The sequence below is a fragment of the Hippopotamus amphibius genome, chromosome 12 (assembly GCF_030028045.1).
Source record: "Hippopotamus amphibius kiboko isolate mHipAmp2 chromosome 12, mHipAmp2.hap2, whole genome shotgun sequence".
NCBI classification, from domain to species: domain Eukaryota; kingdom Metazoa; phylum Chordata; class Mammalia; order Artiodactyla; family Hippopotamidae; genus Hippopotamus; species Hippopotamus amphibius.
Genome location: NC_080197.1, coordinates 74,554,181 through 74,569,914, shown reverse-complemented (window position 1 = coordinate 74,569,914; position 15,734 = coordinate 74,554,181). Strand labels below are relative to the sequence as shown.

General features: G+C 38.1%; 1 protein-coding gene across 1 annotated transcript in view; it reads left to right on the top strand.

The window, feature by feature from the left end:
- Nucleotides 1–15,734, top strand: part of LOC130834045 (uncharacterized) — a 491,328-nt gene that overhangs the window by 360,621 nt on the left and 114,973 nt on the right. Inside the window, 5 exon segments of the mRNA XM_057704144.1 lie at nt 3,902–4,210; nt 4,303–4,620; nt 10,463–10,555; nt 10,634–10,948; nt 12,049–12,373. Of these exon segments, the coding sequence (XP_057560127.1) occupies nt 3,902–4,210; nt 4,303–4,620; nt 10,463–10,555; nt 10,634–10,948; nt 12,049–12,373 (1,360 nt within the window).

Sequence of the window (15,734 nt, the reverse complement as noted above, 5' to 3'; positions counted from 1 at the left end):
TCACCTGGTACATTCACCACAGCTTCTGTGTTACACTTCCTTCCTGCTCTCAATCCTTCCGGCCCTCTCTTCCTTTATCGTGATGTGGGAGTCATTTCTGAGCTCTGTGGAAGAGCTGGCATTTGAATTTTGCTGTATTCTTAGCGGGAAATTTTTATAATACAGATTCTGTTTATTTAATGAATATAGGACTACTAATATTTTCCTTTTATTTTTTGTATCAGGTTTTGGTGAGCTGTGTTTCTCAAGTAATTCATTTTTAAGGACTCAGCCCATTTTACAGAAATTTTTCAAATTAGAATATCATTTGTTCATATGTCATATCTTTAAATGTTGGTAAGATCTATAATGATATTCCTGCTTTCATTCCTAGTGTTGCTAATTTGTGTGTTTGCCTATTTTTTTTCCCATTAGTTTTCCTAGAAGATTATCATTTTTAATATTTTAAGGGAATCACCAATTGACTGTTGATTTTCTTCAGTGTATATTTACTTTGTATTTAATTGCATTGTGTACTCAGTTTTCACTCTTCTTTTTCCATTATGATTGTTATTTTTGTAGTTTCTTGAGATGGAGTCTTAGATCATTTCATTCACTTTGTATTTTTTATTCTTTAATGTAGGCATCAAGGAAGCATCAAGGTTCTAAATTTTCTTCTAAACACTTTAGATTTAACCCACTAATTTTGATACTACATAGTTTCTTGTGTATTTTACTATCATAAAATGTTTTTTTAATAAATTTATGTATTTATTGGCTGTGTTAGGTCTTCGTTGCTGCATGTGGGCTTCCTCTAGTTGCAGCGAGTGGGGGCTACTCCTTGCTGCGACATGCAGACCTCTCATTGCTGTGGCTTTACTTGCTGAGGAGCACAGACTTCAGGCACGTGGGCTTCAGTAGTTGTGGCACGTGGGCTCTGTAGTTGTGGCTTGCAGGCTCTAGAGCCCAGGCTCAGTAGTTGTGGCACACAGGCTTAACTGCTCCGTGGCATGTGAGATATTCCTGGACCATGGACTGAACCTGTCTCCCCTGCATTGGCAAGCAGATTCTTAACCATTGTGCGACCAGGGAAGTCCCAAAATGTTTCTTTTTCTCTGAATGTATTCTTTGTCCAAGAGTATTATGTTGTATGATATTAATATAGATACTACATACAGCTTTCTCTGATTAGTGTTTGCACGGTTTATAAGTTTTTACCTCTTTAACATGTTTTTGTGTTTATATTTAAACACGTGTATGTTTGGTAGACAGCATATGGTTTTGTCTTAATTTTAACTGGTCTGATCATCTTGCTTTTATTTGGAATATTTAAATTATTTAAATTTAATATAATTATTGATATAATTGGGTTTAAGTCTGCTGAACTGCTGTTTGTTCTTTGTTTTCTTTTTTCCTGCTTTAATCTGAGTATTTTTTAGTATTTTATTTAAATACTCTATTGGTTTATTAGCCATATCACCTTTTTAGGAGTTTACATAATGTTGAATTATTACTCTTTAATCCTATTTTATCTTGAAGTGATATTATGTCACAACATACAATGTCAGACCTTACTATAGCATACTCCATTTCTCTGTTCTCGTCATTTGTGCTATTGTCATACATTCTACTTATAAATTTGTTATGAATCTTATAGTATGTTGCTATTATTTTGCCTTAAAATTCTATTATTTTAAAAATGATAAGTTTTTTTAAAAAGTTTATTTATTATTGGCCACAGTGGGTCTTCATTGCTGCGCATGGGCTTCCTCTAGCTGCTAAGAGCTGGGGCTACTCTTCCTTGTGGCACACGGGCTTAGTTGCTCCGAGGCATGTGGGATCTTTCTGTACCAGGGATTGAACACGTGTCCCCTGCATTGTCAGGTGGGTTCTTAACCACTGCACCACCGAGGACTTCCGACAATAAGTTTCAAAAGACTATTTACCCAAAGAATTATTATTTAGTGCAGTCTTTATAGCTCTGGGTTGATCCAAATTTTCATCTGTTGTCATTTCCCTTTAGCTTGAAGACCTTTCTGTAGCAATTTTGTGAAATTAAAAATCAGTACTGATAAGGAAACAGGAAAATTCATGAATATATAAAAATTAACACTCATATTTTAAGATTGTTTTTTCTATTTCTCTAAAGAATGCCATTGGGATTTTGATAGGGATTGCATCAAATCTGTAGATCAGTTTGGGTAGAGAAGACATTTTAGTAATATTAAGTCTTCCAGTCCAGAAACACAGGATGACTTTCATTTATCATATTGTCTTTAATTTCTTTCATGACTGTTTTATAATTTTAAAAGAAGATGACAAGCTGCCAAAGAAATGGAAGAAGAAGAAGAAGGAGAAGGAGAAGGTGAAGAAAAGAAGAAGAAGAGGAAGGGGGGGAAGGAGGAAGAAGATAGTGAGAGGAAGGAAGTGGTCAGCAAAGAAGCCATAATTTGGAGAGTTCCAAATTGCAAAAGCCTCAATATGGATAAAATTTATAAATATTTGGGGAAAACACTTGTTGAATAGGTTTTTAGCATGCTACTTTACCCTCTGCTCCTCTCATCTACCACCTAAGCCTGCCACCCTTTCTCGTTTCTTCCACTTCAGACAAGCAAACACCAACCTTTCGTTATGGCGCGTAGGCTCTTTGCTGTGGCAGCAGGCTTCTCTCTAGCTGGCATGCAGGCTCCAGAGCCTGTGGGCTTAGTTGCTCCGCAGCATGTGGGGTCTTAGTTCCCTGACCAGTGTTCAAACTCACATACCATACACTGGAAGACGGATTCTTAACCACTGGACCTCCAGGGAAGCTCCTGGAATTATTTTAATCTTTTTGAATTTGTTAAGACTTGCTTGTAACTTAGCATGTCATTTTTCCTGGAGAAAATTCCATGTGTGCTTGAAAAGAATGCATGTTTTTCTGTAGTAGGAATAGCTGTATTAGTAAAATGATCGTATTAAATCAATTATTATCAGCCCTTAGCATTTTCTGCGACTCCTGTTTCAGAAGAAAAACCTCTACTAGGAAGTGATCTGCAAACTCAGCTGTCTAGTAAACTCCCACTGAAATCAAACTCTCTCCCAGGTTATTGACAAATCCTGAGTGTTCAAGAGACATGGCTAGGGCTCGCTCTCTCAAAGCTTTCTTAACTCATATTCTTTCACACTGAGGTCACCCAAGAAATTCATGGAATTTTTTGCCATCAAAAATTATCAGAAAAGCAAAATGTGATGACATGAAATGAATGGTTTATAATGTCTGTATTTCTTCTCTTGAGCCGTCATCCATCTGCAGGTTGGCATGCACTCACGGATCCAGCCCTCATGATTTCCCCTAACCTAAGTCACTAGAGGATTAGCTCCTGGGAGAGAAAACTGATCAGAATATTAGCCCCACAAGTCTCAGGAAAGCTTTCTAACTTTGTTTGGATGATAGGTCTCTAATCTCATAGCCCATGTGCCTCGGGGTTGGCTCTGTTCTTCATTATCTCTGCACTCAGGTTTGAGTGTCCACATATTATGCAGTTTTGTTGGATTCTTTAGCTCTCAGGCTCTTAAATGAGAAATCCATCTCTCCAACCAATGCTAAAATATATGTTCCTGATATTCAGCTATTGCAGGGGTTTGTCTTGGGCCCTGTAGTTTCCAGGTCCTTACAAAAGGATTTCACATTTCTAACCAACCTCAAAGTTTATGTTCTTGGGATTCAGCCATTCCAAACTGACCCTGGATATCCTTCTGGGTTTTTCTTCAGAAATCTGCTCATGAAAATGCAATTATGACACTGTCAAATTCTCTCTTTATGCTCCACTCCTGGAATACAAAAGCTTTCACACCATTGCCTGTGACGTGTTGTTTCCATTTGCTTAGTGAGGATCCTGAACACTCATTTCTTTTGCTCTTGTTGTTGTTTTTTTTCTCTTAGGGTTTGTGCATCTAGCTGAGGGGGATGGACCCTGCTCAGGGCGAGTAGAAGTGCATTCTGGAGAAGACTGGACCCCACTGGTTGATGGGAACTTTACACACCCCACTGCCCAGGTCATCTTTGCAGAGCTGGGATGCGGCAAGGCAGTGTCTGTCCTGGGACTTGTGCCCTTCAGAGAGTCAGATGGCCAGGTCTGGGCTGAAGAGTTCAGATGTGAAGGGGAGGAGCCTGAGCTCTGGTCCTGCCCCAGAGTGCCCTGTCCGGGGGGTACTTGTCACCACAGTGGAGCTGTTCACCTTGTCTGTTCAGGTGAGATGCACATCAGGACATAACCCCCCTGTTTACCCAGTTCAGGTGAGAAAATCATGAGATTTTGCTGAATTCCTGTCTTCTTCTACCAGTGTATGCAGATGTCCGGCTCATGAGAAATGGCACCTCTCAGTGTGAGGGGCAAGTGGAGGTGAATATTTCTGGACGATGGAGAGCGCTCTGTGCCTCCCACTGGAGTCTGGCCAATGCCAATGTTGTCTGTCATCAGCTTGGCTGTGGAGTCGCCATCTCTACTCCTAGAGGACCACACTTTGTGGAAGGAAGTGATCAGATCTCAACAGCCCGATTTCACTGCTCAGGGACTGAGTCCTTCTTGTGGAGTTGCCCTGTGACTGCCCTGGGTGTTCCTGACTGTACCCATGGAAACACAGCCTCTGTGATCTGCTCAGGTAAGAGCGAGGGAAGGGCTACTAGTACCCAGGATGCTCCTGGAGTGAACTGTCCCCAAGTGCAGAGAGTATAGAAAACTGGCTTCATAAGCAAGATAGTTCATGGTGAAACATGGTTCTTCTCATTGTTCATTCGTTTTTCTGGTCAGGGCAAGAAGTGTTAAGGGGAATAATATATTTTTAAGCAATATTATTATTTACATCATTAATAGAAACAATGTATAAGCAATAAGTGTATACATTAGTCATGTACCCCAACCCAGATCATTAACAGCACCAACAGCAGTCACTGCTGCCTCCCCATAACTTTGAACTCCCTCCTCTCCCATGAAAACCCACTAGCTAACTTCTATGACCATAGAATATTTTATTAGCTTTTGAATTTTGTATAAAATCATGCAGTATGTTTTCTTTTGTGTCTAACTTCTTCGACTCAACATTATGTTTGGGATTCACTCATGATGTTGTTTATAGCAGTGCTTTAGTCATTTTTATTACTGTAGAGCATTCCTTTGAATAATCGCATGACCATATATGGATACATTCAACAGATGGTAGAGATTTAAGTTGTTTCCAATTCCTGAATATTACAAATATGATGCTACAAATTACCGTAACAATGAATTTGGGTTCATATATGTTATTTATTTTGTGCGTTTAACTCATGATCTTTTCTTTTCATGTTCTTAATGGTCTTTTGATGAATCAAGTTCTTAATTTTTTTAAAGCTTTGTTTTATATTTACTTTTCAGTTAGTTTTTTAAAATTGTAACATATCTTTATTTAAAACAATTTTTATTGGAGTATAGTTGCTTTACAATATTCTGTTAGTTTATACTGTACAACAAAGTGAATCAGCGATACGTATACACATCTCCCCTCTTTTTCAGATTTCCTTCTCATTTAGCTCACCACAGAGCATTGAGTAGAGTTCCCTGTGTTATACAGTAGGTTCTCATTAGTTATCTCTTTATACATAGTATCAGTAGTGTATACATGTCAATCCCAGTCTCCCAATTCATCCCATCCCCTCCCTTTCCCCCCTTGGTATCCATATATTTGTTCTCTACATCTGTGTCTCTATTTCGGCTTTGTAAATAATATCGTCTATACCAAATTTTTCAGATTCCACATAGATGCCTTAATATATGATATTTGTTTTTCTCTTTCTGGCTTACTTCGCTCTGTATGACAGTCTCTAGGTCTATCCACCTCATTACATATAGTTCAATTTCATTCCTTTTTATGGCTGAGTAATATTCCATTGTATATATGTGCCACATCTTCTTTACCCATTCCTAAGTTAATGGACTTTTAGGTTGCGTCCACATCCTGGCCATTGTAAATAGTGCTGCAATGAACATTGTGGTCCATGTATCTTTTTGAATTATGGTTTTCTTTGGGTATATGCCCAGTAGTGGGATTGCTAGGTCATATGTTAGTTCTATTTTTAGTTTTTTAAGAAATCTAAATATTGTTCTCCATTGTGGCTGTATCAATTTACATTCCCATCAACAATGCCTGAGGGTTCCCTTTTACCCACACCCTCTCCAGTGTTTTTTGTTTTGTTTTGTTTTGTTTTTTTTGGTAATGGCCATTCTGACCAGTGTGAGGTGATACTTCATTGTAGTTTTGATTTGCATTTCTCTGGTAATTAGTGATGTTGAGCATGTTTTCATGTGTTTGTTGGCCACATGCATGTCTTCTTTGGAGAAATGTCTATTTAGGTCTTCTGCCCATTTTTTGATTGGATCTTTTTTTTTTTTAATATTGAGCTGCATGAGCTGTTTGTATACTTTGGAGATTAATTCTTTGTTAGTTGCTTTGTTTGCACATAGTTTCTCCCATTCTGAAGGTTGTCTTTTCATCTTGTTTATGGCTTCCTTTGCTGTGCAAAAGCATTTAAGTTTAATTAGGCCCCATTCACTTATTTTTTAAGAACTTTTATTGAGATACAGTTAACAAATAATAAACTGCATATATTTAGAGCATACAATTTGGTTTTTTTTTTCTTATTAGTAATGCATATATGGCAATCCCAGTTGCCCACAACCTTCCGTGTTTTCCCCACTTGGTGTCCATATGTTTGTTCTCTACATCTGTGTCCCTATTTCTGCCTTGCAAACCAGTTGATTTGTACCATTTTTCTAGATTCCGCATATGTTTTAATATACGATATTTGTTTCTCTCTTTCTGACTCACTTTACTGTGTATGACAGTCTCTAGGTCCATCCATGTCTCTACAAATGTCCCAGTTTCATTGCTTTTTACAGCTGAGTAATATTCCATTGGATATATGTACCACATTTTTTTAACCTTTCATCTGTTGATGGACATTTAGGTTGCTTCCATGTCCTGGCTATTGTAAAGAGTGCTGCAATGAACATTGGAGTGCATGTGTCTTTTTGCATTATGGTGCTCTCTGGGTATATGCCCAGTAGTGGGATTGCTAGGTCATATCGTAACTCTATTTTTAGTTTTTCAAGGAACATCCATAGTGTTCTCCATAGTGGCTGTATCAATTTACATTCCCACCAACAATGCAAGAGAGTTTCCTTTTCTCCACACCCTCTCTCCAGCATTTACTGTTTGTAGATTTCTGATGATGCCCATTCTAACCAGTGTGAGGAGATACCTCATTGTCATTTTGATTTGCATATCTCTAATAATTAGTGATGTTGAGTGGCTTTTTATGTGCCTCTTGGCCATCCATATGTCTTCTTTGAAGAAATGCCTATTTAGATCTTCTGCCCGTTTTTTGATTGGGTTGTTTGTTTTTTTGATATTGAGCTGCATGAACTGTTTATTTATTTCTGAGATTAATCCCTTGTCTGTTGATTTGTTTGCAAATATTTTCTCCCATTCTGTGGGTTGTCTTTTCATCTTGCTTATAGTTTCCTTTGCTGTGCGGAAGCTTTGAAGTTTCATTCAGTCCCAATTATTTATTTTTGTTTTTATTTCCATTATTCTAGGGGGTGGATCAGAAAAGATCTTGCTGTGATTTATGTCAAAGAGTTTTCCTCTAAGAATTTTATAGTGTCTGGCCTTGCATTTAGGTCTTTAATCCATTTTGAGTTTATTTTTGTGTATGGTGTTAAGGAGTGTTCTAATTTCATTGTGTTACATGTAGTTATATAGTTTTCCCAACACCACTTATTGAAGAGGCTATCTTTGCTCCATTATATATTCTAGCATCCTGTGTCATAAATTAGGTGACCATAGGTGCATGGGTTTATCTCTGGGCTTTCTATCTTGTTCCATTGATTTATATTTCTGTTTTTGTGCCAGTACCATACTGTCTTGATTACTGTAGCTTTGTAGTATAGTCTGAAGTCAGGGAGCCTGATTCCTCCAGCTCCATTTTTTTTTTTTCAAGATTGTTTTTTCTATTGAAGATCTTTTCTGTTTCCATACAAATCATAATTTTTTTTCTATTTCTGTGAAAAATGCCATCAGTAACTTGGTAGGGATTGAATCTGTAGATGCTTTAGGTAGGATAGTCATTTTCACAATACTGATTCTTCCAATCCACGAACATGGTATATGTCTCCCTCTGTTTGTATCATCTTTGATTTCTTTCATCAGTATCTTATAGTTTTCTGCATACTTAGGTAGCTTTATTTGCCTCCTTAGGTAGATTTATTCCTAGGTATTTTATTCTTTTTGCCAAGTTCTTAATTTTAAGGAAATATAACTTACCAACGTTTTCTATACATTTAGTGCTTCTTTTTTTTTAAGCTCTTTATTGGAATATAATTGCTTTACACTCTTGTACCAGTTTTTGAGGTACACCAAAGTGAATCAGCTGTATTTATACATATATCCCCATATCCCCTCCCTCCCAGGACTCCCTCCCGTCCTCCGTGTCCTGGCCCTCTAAGGCATCACCCATCATCAAGTTGATCTCCCTTTGTTATACAGCAACTTCCTGCTAGCTAGGAGGAAGTGAGAGAGTTGCATAGACATATATACACTACCATTTAGTGCTTCTTACATCCTTTTAAAAAGAGCTTTGCCTACTCCAAGATCATAATAATAGTCTCCAAGATTATATTATAGAAGTTTATTTTTCTCTTGCATATAATTGTACATTCCTTCTGGGTTTGATATCTGTGGGAGATAAGGGTGAAGTTTTACGTGGATATCTAATTGAGTCAGAATCTTTTTCTGAAAAGACTCTTTTCCCCACCGGTGCCAACTTTGTCGTAAGCAGAAGGGCATGTATGTCTGAATCTTTTTAAAGACTCTCTATTCTATTCCATTGTATCATTTGTTTATCCTCCCACCAATACCACATTTTGTTAATTATTGTAACTGTAGAATAAGTCTGGATAATTTCAATTTACAGGAGTTACTTTCTATTAACTCCTCTAACTGTGTTGCTTTTCTTGCCAACTGTTTTGGTCATTCTTGGTCTTTTGTATTTTGTTTACATTTTGGAATCAGCTTGTGTTTTTCACCAAAAAATAAAGCATAAGGTTATTGTGACTGAGACTAGATTTAATCTATACAGAAATTTGAGGATGATTGACTTTGACAATTTTGAGACTCCCAATTCATTGACACCATACATCCTTCCATTCAGTTAGGTCTCAAATTTCTCTCAGAGGTTTTGCCAATCTTTGAGTAGGTTTTCTCCTAGGCACTTTATATTTTTGATGTTATTAGTATTTTTTTTCAGTGAAGGTGTTCTAGGAATGAATTCTTCCTGACTTGTTTTCACCTTTTAATTTTTTTTATTTTGATGTAATTTGAGACTTACAGAAAAGTTGCAAGAACAATATAAAAATTCCCAGATGATCTTAAACTGGATTCTCCCAATGCTAGTTTTAGGTTTAATCAATCTCTGTCTATCTCTCTGTCTCTTTGTCTCTCCTTCCTCTCTGTCCCCCTCCTGCCCCATTTCTCCCTGAATATATACAGTCTTTCTGAATTAGGTTGCAGACATGGTGTCCCTTTACCTCTAAGGTACTTCAAGGAATTTCCTTATATAACCACAGTTCAGTCAAACCTTCAGATGACTTCAGCCCCAGATAACCTCTAAGTGCAAACATGTGAAAGATGCCAAGATAGAACTCCCAAGCTGAGTCTTTCCCAAGTTACTATACTTTCCTATGTATATATAAAAAAATACATATATATATATAAATTCAGCTGCTAAGTTTTTTGGGAAAATTTGTTATATAGCAATATAACCAGGACACTTACCACTTACCTGCAGTTCTAAACAGAGGAATGTTTGTCCTCTGATCTTCCATGCTACTATTTCTACCTTATGCTGAGCTAATGTGCTGATACACTCATTCTTCAGTTCTTTGCTTCAGCTATTAAGTTTTTCAGATCTGGAATTTTTGTTTTTTGTTACCGTTTCTCTGCCAAGATACACATTTTGTCAGTTAATTCTATGAGCACTGTAAGCATGGCTATTTAAATTCTCTGTTAGGTAACTCTAGTAGCTGAATAACCTAGGAAAATCTTTCTAATGTCTCCTTTTTCTTCTTGGTTTTCTATGAGATGGCTTTTATATAAGTATTTTTAATGACAGAGGTTGTAGATGAAAAATTGTAGAAATCCTTTGGAAAGGATTTTATTTTGTTCCTTCTATTTAGGGAGAGATTCCGGGATAGATGACCTTATTTAACTCATTCTTAGGGCAACGCATGGCTTAAAAATTGTGGCATTGTCAGAAGCAGAACTCTCCATGGAGAAGGTGATGGTAATGATAACTTTACTGCTATGTTGCAACTTTCATCTCAGACACCATCCCTAGGTTATTACCTAGCGAAATACAATTTTCTGTTCTTCAACCCTACCAACCCTCTGATCATTGCAGTTTCTGCAGAAAACCAGACTCAGGTGAAGAGCCAGTGTAATGACACCGAGCCTGAACCAGCAGATTCTGCAGCCTCAGAGGAGAGCCCCGCCAACTGCTCAGGTGAGGGGTGTCACAGGACCAGAGGACCCTTCTCATTCCCTGTGTCAATGCCCCATTGTTCCATTTCTCTCTCCTCAGACAGCAGACAGCTCCCCCTGGTGGACGGGGGCGGTCACTGCGCCGGGAGAGTGGAGATCCTTCACCAGGGCTCCTGGGGCAACATCTGTGATGATGGCTGAGACCTGGACGATGCCCACGTGGTGTGCAGGCAGCTGGGCTGTGGAGAAGCCCTCAATGCCACGGGGTCTGCTCACTTCCGGGAGGAATCAGGGCCCATCTGGCTGGACGACCTGAATTGCACAGGAGAGGAGTCCCACGTGTGGGGGTGCCCTTCCCGGGGCTGGGGGCGGCACAACTGCAGACACAAGCAGGACACGGGGGTCACCTGCTCAGGTCTGTGCTGCACACTGTCCACAGGCTGGGGGAGGGGGTGGAGGCCTGGAGGTCGGGAGTCTGAGCCATGAGGGAGAGTTGCAGAAAGGACTAGAGAAGGAGGCTTCCTCCCATGCAGCCTGCCTTTCCAGCAGAGGTGAAGATTAGCTGATATCACTTCCTCCTGCAGCAGCTGAAGTTCTGGTCCTTTCTTCTCAGCAATATTTTCTGTCAGAGCCATTTCTTACAGTTTCCACTTGAAAGCAAGGCTGTCTCTTCAGTTACATATGGTAAAGAAATCTTAAACCCACGGCACTAGTTTCCGTTTGCTTCTGTAACAAATTACCACATAGTTAGTGGTTTAAAACAATATGTATTTATGCCTTTCAATTCTGTAGGTTAGATGTTCAACAGAGATCTCACTGGGCTGGAATCAAGCTTTCAGCAGGGCCACACCACTTCTGAGGCTCTGGGAAGAATCCGTTTCTTGTCTCTTCAAGCTTCTGGAAACTGCCTGCCTTCCTTGGCTCATAGCCCCCTTCATTCACCATCAGACCAGCAGTGCTGCTTGTCTCTAACCATTATCCACAGTCACATGTCACTTCAGCCAGAGCCAGGAAGGGTATTCCACTTTTAAGGATAGTGGGTCTAAGGATGTGATTAGACTGGGCTCTCGTGGTTAATCTCACCATCCCAAAGTCCTTAGGTTAATCATATCTTTGAAGTGATTTTTGCTACAGAAGCTAACATATTCACAGGTTCCAGGGATTGGGATGTGGACATTTGTGGGTCCACTATTCTGCCTACCTCCCCAATGTCCACATTACATCCCTTTCACACACTCTTTTAGAGGTTTTCTCGAGAAGTTGGATTCAGCTCCCCGTCTCTGCAGGTTGGTCTTCCTCTTAGTTCGTATCCACTACATTACTATGGTAGAAATAGAAATGATGAGACAAATGGACAAAATCAGGTAAAAAGAAGACAAATTTCAGTCTTGTCATCTAGTGGGTATCTCCTCACTTGGGTCGGGGTGAATGTTCACAATTTATTGAGGAGAGAGGAAAACACAGAGCACTGAGTAAAGTGCTCACTGTGTTCTGTTTCCTCCCTTTCAATTTCAGAGTTCCTGGCCCTCAGGATGGTGAGCGAGGGCCAGGAGTGTGCTGGGTGGCTGGAAGTTTTCTACAACGGGACCTGGGGCAGTGTCTGCTGCAGCCCCATGGAAGACATCACTGTGTCCATCATCTGCAGACAACTTGGCTGTGGGGACAGTGGAACCCTCAACTCTTCTGTTGCTCTTAGGGAAGGTTCTAGACCCCGGTGGGTAGATGAAATCCAGTGCCGGAAAACTGATACCTCTCTCTGGCAGTGTCCTTCTGACCCTTGGAAATACAGTTCATGCTCTTCAAAGGAAGAAGCCTATATCTCCTGTGCAGGTGACTTATTGTCTGTTTCTGTGTCTGTCCCAACCCTGTAGAATGTTAGTAGTGAGAGTTTATATTTAGAAATCTGAGTGGTAAGTTTAAGTTGAGTCTACAAAATGAAGTTTGGAAGGAGCTGATTTAATCCGCATGTTTCACCCTTGATTTTTGAAATGTTTAATGAATATGTAATTCACAGAATATTAGTTTCAGGTATAGAATGTAATACTTATATATTTGTACATATTGCTAAGTGATCACCACAAGCCCAGTAATATCCATCACCATATATATTTACAATTTTTTTCTTATGATATGAACTTTCAAGATGCATTTTCTTACCAACTTTCAAATATACAATACAGTGTTAACTGTAGACACCGTTCTGTATATTACATCCTCATGACATTTATTTTAGAACTGGAGGTTTATACCTTCTGACTACCTTCACCCATTTTGCCCACACCAACCCACCTCTGGCAACAACCAAACTGTTGTCTGTATTTCTGAACTCATTATTTATTTATTTAATTTATTTTTAAGAATCCATGTATAAATGAGATCATATTTTTCTTTCTGTTTGGTTTATTTCACTTAACATAATGCCCTTATGGTCCATGCATGTTGTTGCCAATGGCAAGATTTTCTTCTTTTTTATGGCTGGATGTATGTACATATCACATTTTCTTTATCCATTCATCCATCAATGAAGATTTACGTTATTTGGCTTTTGTAAATAATGCTGCAATGACACATATCTTTTCAAGTTAGTGTTTTCATTGCCTTCAGATAAATACCCAAAAGTGAGATTGCTAAATCACATGGCAACTCTATTTTTAATTTTTGAGGAACATCAACACTGTTTTCCATAGGGGCTGCACCAATTTACCTTCCCCCCAGCTGTGCACAAGCTCTTCTCTCCACATCCTCACCAACTCTTATTATTGCTTGTCTTTTTGATGAAAGGAATTCTGTGAGATGATATCTCATTTAGGTTTTGATTTGCACTTCCCTGATGATTAATAATATTGTGCACCTTTTCATGTACCTGTTGGCCAGCTGTGTGTTTTCTTTGAAAAAAAATGTCTATTTAAATCAGATTTTTTTTTTGATGTTGAGTTGTATGGGCTCTTTAAGTATTTTGGATATTAACCCTTATTTAAAATATAATTTGCAAATATTTTCTCCAATTCCATAGATTGACTTTTCATTTTCTTAAAAAATATTTTTTGAACACGAGATCTTTGCCCTTCCTTCCTTCCTTCCTTTCTTCCTTCCTTCCTTCCTTCCTTCTTCTTCCTTCCGAAAGTGCGAAGTCCTTACCACTGGACACCAGGGAGGTCCCTCATTTTGTTGATGGTGTCCTTTACTGTGAAGAAGGCTTTTAGTTTTATGTAGTCCCACTTGTTTATTTTTGCTCTTGTTGCTTTTGCTTTTGGCATCAAATCCAATAAATCATCACCAAGACTGATGTCAAGGGCCTTTTTTATCCTATTTTTTCTTCTAGGATTTTTATGGCTTCAGGACTTGTGATCAAGTCTTTAATCCATATTGAGTTAATTTTTGTGAATTGTGTAAGTTAGTGTTCCAGTTTCATTCTTTTTCATGTCACTGTCCAGTTTTCCCAATACCGTTTATTGAAGACACTGTCCTTTCTCCATTGTGTATTCTTGGTTCCTTTATCAAAAATTAATTGACCATATATATTTCATTTTATTTCTGGGCTCTCTATTCTGTTCCATTGATCTCTGTGTCTGTTTTTATACCAATACCATACTGTTTTGATTAAATAGCTTTGTAATATAGTTTGAAATCAGGAAGCATGACACTTCTAGCATTGTTCTTCTTTCTCAAGATTGCTTTGGCAATTCGGGCTCTTTTGTAGTTCCATACAAGTTTTAGAATGGTTTGTTCCATATCTGTGAAAATTTCCATTGGAATTTTGATAAGGATTACAGTGAATCTGTAGATAGCTTTGGGTAGTATGAGCATTTTTACGATATTAGGTCTGCCAATCCTGAGCACAGAATATCTTTCCACTTATTTGTGTCTTCTTCAATATCTTCCATCAATGTCATAGATTTTAGTGTACAAGACTTCCACCTCTCTGGTTGTTTTGGATATTTTATTATTTTTGGTGCAATTGTAAATAAATAGAATTGTTTTCTTAATTTCTCCTTATGGCAGTTTGTTGTTGAAATGCAACTGATTTTTGCATATAGATTTTGCATCTTGTAACTTTACTGAGTGTTTTAGTTGTAACAGTTTTTGATGGAGTCGTTAGGGTTTGCTATACATAATATCAGGCAACCTGCAAATAGTGTCAGTTTTGCATCTTCCTTTCAGATTGAATGTCCTTATTTTCTTTTTCTTGCCTGATTGCTCTGGCTAGGAATACCAAAACTATGTTGAATAAAAGTGGTGAGAGTAGGCATCTTTGTCTTTGTCTGATCCCAGAGGAAAAGCTTTCAGTTTTTTACAGTCAAGTATGATATTATCTGTGGCCTTCACTTATGGCCTTTAGTATGTTGAGGTGTGGTACCTCTGTACCTACTTTTTAAAGCGTTTTTTATCACAAATGGATGTTGAATTTTGTCAAATGGTTTTTGTGCTTCTATTGAGAAACTATGATTTTTACCTTCATTTTGTTTATTTGATGTATCACATTGATTAATTTGTGAATGTTGAACCATCCTTGCATCCTTGGAACAAACCTCACTTGATCATGGTGCATGATCCTTTTAATGTATTATTAAATACAGTTTTCTAATTTAATTTTGTTGTTTCATCTAGAAGGGCTTTCATTTGAAGTATCTAATCCATTTACTGTAAATGTAATTAGTGATGTTGTTGGGTTAGTATCTACCATTTACTTTTAATTACCCACCTGCATTAGGTTCCTTTTTTGCTTCCTTTTTTCCTTCTTTTGTATTAAACAAATCTGTTCTAATTCCAGATTTTCCTTTTTTCCTTTGATTTTCAGCAGCTTTACTAGATGTGGAGGTTTTCATTGCCTTCTATCCATTTTTAAAATTCTCAGTTACTAAATCTTCAAATATTACTTCTGCAGTTCTGTCTCTCTGTCTCTGTTTCTCATTCTCACCCTCCTCCTCCCCTTCTTTCTCCATCTTCTTCCCCCCCTCCACCTCCTACCCCTTTTCCTCCTTCCCCTCCTCTCCCAGCCCTGCTTCTCACCTCTTATCTCTAGGACTCCTGTAAGTCACTAATTCTGTGCTGAGTTCTATCAAAAGTTCTTTTAAACCTATTCATTTAATTCTTCATTCTAGACATTTTCTTTTCAGTTGGCAACCATTCCTTTGATTTTTTTTGTAGTTACAATTATTTGTTAAATTTTTTTGTCTTTTCACCTGTTTATTCTCTCCTTT